The following is a 6,592-nucleotide window of genomic DNA, read 5'->3' as shown; positions in this document are numbered from 1 at the left end:
GTTCGTCCCCATCGTCGATCTCGGACAGAGGAGGGAATTGAGCATCGATCGTCTGGTCAGGAGGAGTCTCGATAGGAGGGGCAGGCTGTCGAGGTTGTCCAGGCTATGTATGTGGAGGTTGGGGTTTAGGGAGCCATTGGAGTTGGAAGAACTTGCAGACTTAAAAGCCAGAGAGTTTGAGGTTGACAGAGGCAGCCTGGATAGGAGCACCGACAGTGAGCAGGAGGTTACCATGGACAGGCTCCCCTGCAAAGTAGAACTCCTTGCTGAAAGTGATAAAGATAGAGGCCGCCATTAAAAATTAATTATATCAAAAGTTACACTTTTAAATAGGGTTGGGTTGGGGTTGGGGTTGGGGTTGGGGTTGGGGTTGGGGTTGGGGTTGGGGTTGGGGTTGGGGTTGGGTTGGGGTTGGGGTTGGGGTTGGGGTTGGGGTTGGGGTTGGGGTTGGGGTTGGGGTTGGGGTTGGGGTTGGGGTTGGGGTTGGGGTTGGGTGAATCTTATATGACATGACAGGCCTCAGGCAACTCAATGCGGTCCCAACCTGCTTGAACTGGGTATCTCCTCCTGCACTAGTCACAAGTAGTACACCTATGCTACATCAGCCACCTGTCTACATCTACTTACACCTGTCTACACCTGCTTACACCTGTCTTTACCTGTTTACACCTGTCTACACCTGTTTACACAAAACAGTCAGTAGGCAGAATACTCAATGAGCAGAGTGGGCATGCGTAGAGTCAAAATTGATTAGAAGGAGGAGTGGTCAGGAATGTATGTATATGCAGTAAGAGTGTATTGCAGAGACGGGTATTAAGCGGCAATATTCCCTACAAATGGAAAAGGAGATAGTGCATAAATACTCCTTTTGATCAATGATCCCTTTATAAAGACATGATCAATCAATCAAATCAACCGCATGTGCAGTTCACTCCTTCTTGTTAGATGCTGGTGGAAATCCCTCCTCCTGATATGCGGCTTTTCGTTATCAGCTCAATCAGGGCATCTACCCCATGACCTGTCACAGCACTTACTTACAGCATATACAGCTTGTGACTTTAGCCCATGCTCGAAGCTATGGGTTCTTGACTGCCAGGTCTTTCTTGTTGCCCACCAAAATAGGCGTACAACTGGAGGGTGCGAAATTCCTGATGTCCTCCATGAACTCTGCAAGCCGGGTTGTGTCAGGTGGGTGGGTCATGTCTGCCAGCAGGAGAACGACATCAGCCTTGCGGTAGTAGGAGGATGAGATGCCTCTGAACTTGTGCTAACCTGCCGTATCCCAAATCTGCAGGAAGGTGTGGTCTTTGAGCACCGAGTAGTACTAAACTGCGAGGGTAGGCATAGGGTGGTGAGGCAGTCTGCCAACAGCGATGCGGTTGGCTAGATGGGTCTTGCCCACTCCTTAGTCTCCTACCAGCACAACTCTGCAGGTATTAAGATCAACCATAAAGATCGTTTATGGAGCCGATCACTATCGACGGGTGCTTGTATGAGGGGGGAGGACAGATCATCAGGAACTCACTTACATTGTCGACTGTCCTGAACAAGCCTCTTTACTTCATCAATGTGAGGAATAACCGGCCTAACCCTGGCTTCAACAACCAACTTATCACCCTCTTCAAATGCTTCACTCCCAAACTCCCTAAGAAGAGCACCTGCGAGTATAGGTTCGAGCCGGACTGTCCAGCCTACACAGAAATCATCAGCCATAGTGCAGCCTCCTGCACCTTGATTGCCCAGACCATCCTGCCATTGATCATCAGCAGGCACATCTTAGGCTGCACAGGAGATAGCTCGTTTATCAAGGGTGGCACTCTATGCAGCCATGCGCCTCCTGTCCTGGCCTACCAGACTATCCTGACTCCCCTGCTGGCTGCGATGGGCGTGGAAGTGCACTTCGAGTAGCGTAAACGGGGCTACTATCCAAAGGGCGAGGGTGAACTAGTAATAAAAGTGGGGAAGTGCCTGCCTGTTCTCAGACCGCTCGTTCTAGTCAAGCCAGGAAGAATCTAGACTATCAGGCTGCACTACACCTTGCCCGTTCATCGCAAGGTGGAGGAGGACATCCGCTAGCTCAAGCGCTTCGTCAGGAAGTTGTGTAGGGGGTACTACCATGATGACGACTGGGTGGCTGACTACTAGGAGAAAGTTGACGTGGTGAAGAACTCCAAGTTCCAGGAGGTTTACGCTATCTGCTGTGTGATGACTGGAGCTGATGTCTTCTACGACTGCACAGAATACGCAGAAGGACATGAGTCTTTTGAAACGGTCAATCAACGCGTACTGGCAAATATTGAGGCTGCTGTCTATGGGAATACGTGTTTGGATAAGCACCAGCAGATCAGATGCTTATATATGCAGCCCTTGCTGAAGGAGTGTCGAGGCTGTTGGTTGGTGAGATTACTGAGCACACAAAAGGGTGTCTGTACGTGCTGAGGGAGGTGGCTGGCATCGAATCAAAACTAGAGGAAGGGGTGCTGATGATCGAGGGTAAAGGCCTCCAGCTTTATAAAGAATGAAGCCATTCATATTGACTGCTGAAGCATTCTTTCAGCCCTGTTTTGATTCATCCTTTTGACGGCTGCCATCTTTACCTCTACTGATTCGTAGTTCATCTCTAGAGCCACTTCAAGCTGATCCAGCGACCTGTCTGTCAGCCTCCTCGTTGGTTCTTTGTGGCTGAGGGAGTGGCAGAGGGCATTACGTAGTGCTGTCAGTCTTTGTTTGCTCTACTTGTACAGAGCTTGGTAGTCGATTGGTCCTATGCCACCCAGAAGTGCACGGGAGTGGGTTTGCAGCTGGTGCAGGTCTGTCCTTCTGAGGTACAAACGGTCAGATGACTCCTTGTGCAGCCTAGCAGTTTCATGGCTGAGCTACAGATCGATGTTTGGCTTGATCGGCTATGTCTGCCCCAGCTTGAACCTCTCCCGATGCTTCTGAGTGGCCAGCAGCTGTTTGAGGGCTAGTATTTTTTATTGGCACATGCTACGAAACAGTTGATTTAAGGATGGACATAAGGGGTGGGTTCAAGAGCGGATTTAGTCATCCTTGAGGTTGGGCTTTGTATCACGGTGCTCAGGGCTCAGATCTGCAATGCCCTGTCTAAAGGAAGCCGGACGGATAAGCAGATCAGCGATGGTCTTCACTCCCTCTGGCACCACCTCATCAAGCTGCTCCTTGACAATCCTCTCACGGTTGAAGTACCTCGAAGCCACGAAATAGGCATGCTCTGAGATCTTGAGAGCCACCTCTTTCGGGAAGTTGGCTGGCAAAGGCTCCAGGTAGTAGTAGTTGAAAAGGATCTAAAACAGTTCTCTCTGGGTCTGTGCATAGGGCCCCCCGAGGTAGTATGTCTGTCCTTTGGACTATTCCAGCCTGAGCACGTTTTTAATCGCTTGAGATAGGTCGCGTACGTCGATTGGTTGCTTCTTTGCCTGCAGGTCACAGAAGATTATGTTACGGCCGTACAGCATGTTGGCCTGGTGGTAATACTCGAAAGCGAAGTGGTCGTTTAGTCCGAAGACAGGACAGGGCTTGATGATGGTGGCGTCTGGGTAGATTGAGCGAACCTAGTTCTCTCCTACAAACTTGGACTTGAAGTCATAGGAAGGAGAGTCTTCAGCTGCTCCAGTGGCCGAAAAGTGGATGAACCGCTTGACTCTAGGGTTACGCTTACAGGCCAAAGCGATACGCTGAGGCACCTTGACGTTGATGTACTCGAAGTCAGGATAGTGTTTGAGAGTGTTACGCGGGCCGAGGAGGTTGATGACCACGTCTGAATGCTTAACCATTCTCTCGATGAGGTCCTGGTCGTCGAAGTCCATGCCTCTGTGGAGGTAGGTCCTCTCTGGTGAAACAGTCACTTATTGGGGCCGTCAATTTGAGGTATCTAACATGGTCTGAGAACAAGAAGAAATGGTTATGTGGGTAGACCAGGTCTGAACCCATCTCTCCAATAACACTTCCAATGAAGAACCCCATGAACCCAGTCGCTCCGAAGATGGTCGCAGTCAGTCCTGAATATTCGTCCAGCTACAGCTCCTTCTTATACTCGTAGAAGGCAAGTTCCTTGTTGGGAAGTTGGGCAAAGGTAGCTCGCAATACTCGACTCAACATAATAATCAATGGTTGATACAGATTCCACGGCGGTTGTCGTTGACAACGGCTCAGGGACCACCAAGGCAGGGATCGCTGGTGATGATGCCCCTCGAGCCTGCTTCCCTTCCATCGTGGGCAGGCCTAAAATGCCTGGCATCATGGTGGGCATGGATCAGAAAGATACCTATGTTGGTGAAGAGGGCCCGGCTCAAGCGAGGAGTGCTGAACATCAAATTCCCCATCTCACAAGGGATAGTGAACTCTTGGAACGACCAGTAAAAGATCTGGCACCACTGTTACTACAACTAGCTCAAGGTCACCCCTGAAGAGCACTCCTGCCTTTTGACAGACTCCCCACGCAACCCCAAGGAGCATCGTGAAAAGACCACCCAGATCATGTTCGAAACCTTGAACGTCCCCTCCTTCTACATTGCTACAACCGCTGTGATGTCCTTATACGCTTCTGGACGAACTACGGGACTGGTGCTAGACTCAGGAGACACGGTCACCCACACGGTGCCTATCTACGAAGGATATGCACTTCCGCATGCCATTGAAAGGAGCACTCTTGCAGGCAGGGATCTTAGTGAGCAGCTGCGTAAGTTGCTGAACGAGATAGGGCAGTCGTTCTCTTCTCTGTCTGAGATCGAGACTGTGACTGATATCAAAGAGAAGCTGTGCTATGTGGCTCTGGACTACGAATCCTAGGTGAAATGTGGGGTTCTGACCAGTTTATGAGGAAAGCAACCAGAAGGACAAAAGCTATGAACTCCCTGATGGCCAGCAGATCTCCATCAGCAGTCAACGGTTCCGCTGCCCAGAAAAGCTGTTCAAGCCAGACCCTCACCTTGAAATGAAAGGAATCCATGAACTGACATTCCAGTCCATCATGAAATGCGATGTAGACGTGAGGAAGGACATCTATTCCAATGTGGTGATGAGCGGTGGTTCGACCATGTTCCCGGGGATTAGTGAGCGACTGTCGAAGGAGGTGAACCAACTCGCCCCATCTTCCATGAAGATTACGACTATTGAGCCAAGCGAGAGGAAGTTCTCGGTGTGGATTGGAGGCTCCATTCTGGCCTCCTTGACGACCTTCCAGACAATGTGGATAACCAAAAGTGACTTTGAAGAGCAAGGAGCCACCATCGTCCATCGCAAATGCTTTTGAACCCAGCATTCAATAAATATATCCTTGTCGACTGTCTTATGGCAAATAAAGATATGTAGAGAGGTCATAACTTGTAGCCACAAACCACTCTGCTTTATAGTTCTTGTAGCTGCTGCTCTTCGTTCTTGCCTTCCTCCCATTCAAATGCCACTAGCTGTCCTCGCTCCTTGTAATACTCGCCCACCTAAGACGGCAAGCTGCTGCCTTCTCCTTTCACAGACAAACTCAGCACCAGGTTAGGCCCGTTTGACACCAGATCGTAATTGAGGGCATCCTCCTTATTCATAAGGAAATTGTGCAGCAGACAGCCTCGAGACAGGTTGCGCACCTGCTTGGAATCTAGAGCGATCTGCTCGTAGTCTGAGCCTGAGGGTCGAAGCTGTGTGAAATGGGTGAACAGCTTTTGAATGGCGTTTGGATGGAAGGGTTTTAGGAGGCAGCGAGAAGGACAACAGCATGAGAAGGGGTTCTGAAGGTATCGGTGGCAGTGTAGGTGCAAGTGGGGTGATGGAAATGTGCAGGTATGTTCTGCCGATGAATTTGAGGATGGAGTCCCGACTAGTCAACAGCATACGATAGATATATAAAAGATAGCATTGATGGTGATGATTGATCGGGCTGCCTTTGATTTGGGGACTGCAAAAGTTGTATTACTTATAGGTTGTTAGTATGGAGTCCATCCAGTCCACCATCAAGCATCTCGACCAGAAGAGAGAGCACATTGAAAAAATGCTTTAGAAGGGCAATTCCGTGCTTGTCCTGCAGCTGGGCTCACACTCCTTTAAACTAGGGTTCGCTAATGATCGGCATCCCATCAAGGTCCGTGCCCTCATCGCACGCAAGAAGAATAGTCCACAGGCTAAGACCCCTTCCACATTGGTCTAGAGTGGTGAGCTAGACAGGCTCAAAGCCAGGTTAAGGGAGAGCGGAACCATCAAGATTGAAAGGCATAAGGGCAAGCCTAAGGCTCGGCAGGAAACTAGGGTGTCCTATCTGACTGATGAGCCTAGCCTGAGAAGTGTTGTCCTGTTGGAGGAGGAAGTCTTTTGGGTGGAAAGTGATCCATGCTGGGAAGTGAGAAGACCCATCCGGCATGGGTTCATGGCTAGTGGACATATGGACACCCTCAACGACATCGACCTGCTGATACTGCGAGGCTTGGACAAACTGTCTCTTGCAAGGTCAGGGTGCAAAAAACTAGGTCTGATCTTAGTGCTGCCTGACCAGTTCAACAGACAGCACATAAAGTCCCTAGCTCAGATGCTGTTCCAGAGATACGGGTTCAATCAGATGTATCTCAATCAAGAAAGCGTCCTTTCA

At 49.9% G+C, this 6,592-nt stretch overlaps 1 protein-coding gene across 1 annotated transcript; it reads left to right on the top strand.

Moving 5' to 3' along the window:
- Nucleotides 1-4,127: 4,127 nt before the first annotated feature.
- On the top strand, nucleotides 4,128-4,809 carry LOC308128232 (actin, cytoplasmic-like; the record flags this gene model as incomplete). Its single annotated transcript, XM_080493944.1, is given in 4 exon segments — nucleotides 4,128-4,301; nucleotides 4,303-4,377; nucleotides 4,381-4,407; nucleotides 4,411-4,809. Coding segments are annotated over 4 exon segments (675 nt in total).
- Between the last annotated feature and the right edge of the window lie 1,783 nt (nucleotides 4,810-6,592).

The sequence above is a fragment of the Lipophrys pholis genome (assembly GCF_963383615.2).
Source record: "Lipophrys pholis genome assembly, contig: SCAFFOLD_319, whole genome shotgun sequence".
In the NCBI taxonomy this organism is placed as follows: Eukaryota; Metazoa; Chordata; class Actinopteri; order Blenniiformes; family Blenniidae; genus Lipophrys; species Lipophrys pholis.
This window is presented reverse-complemented; position numbering and strand designations above follow the sequence as displayed.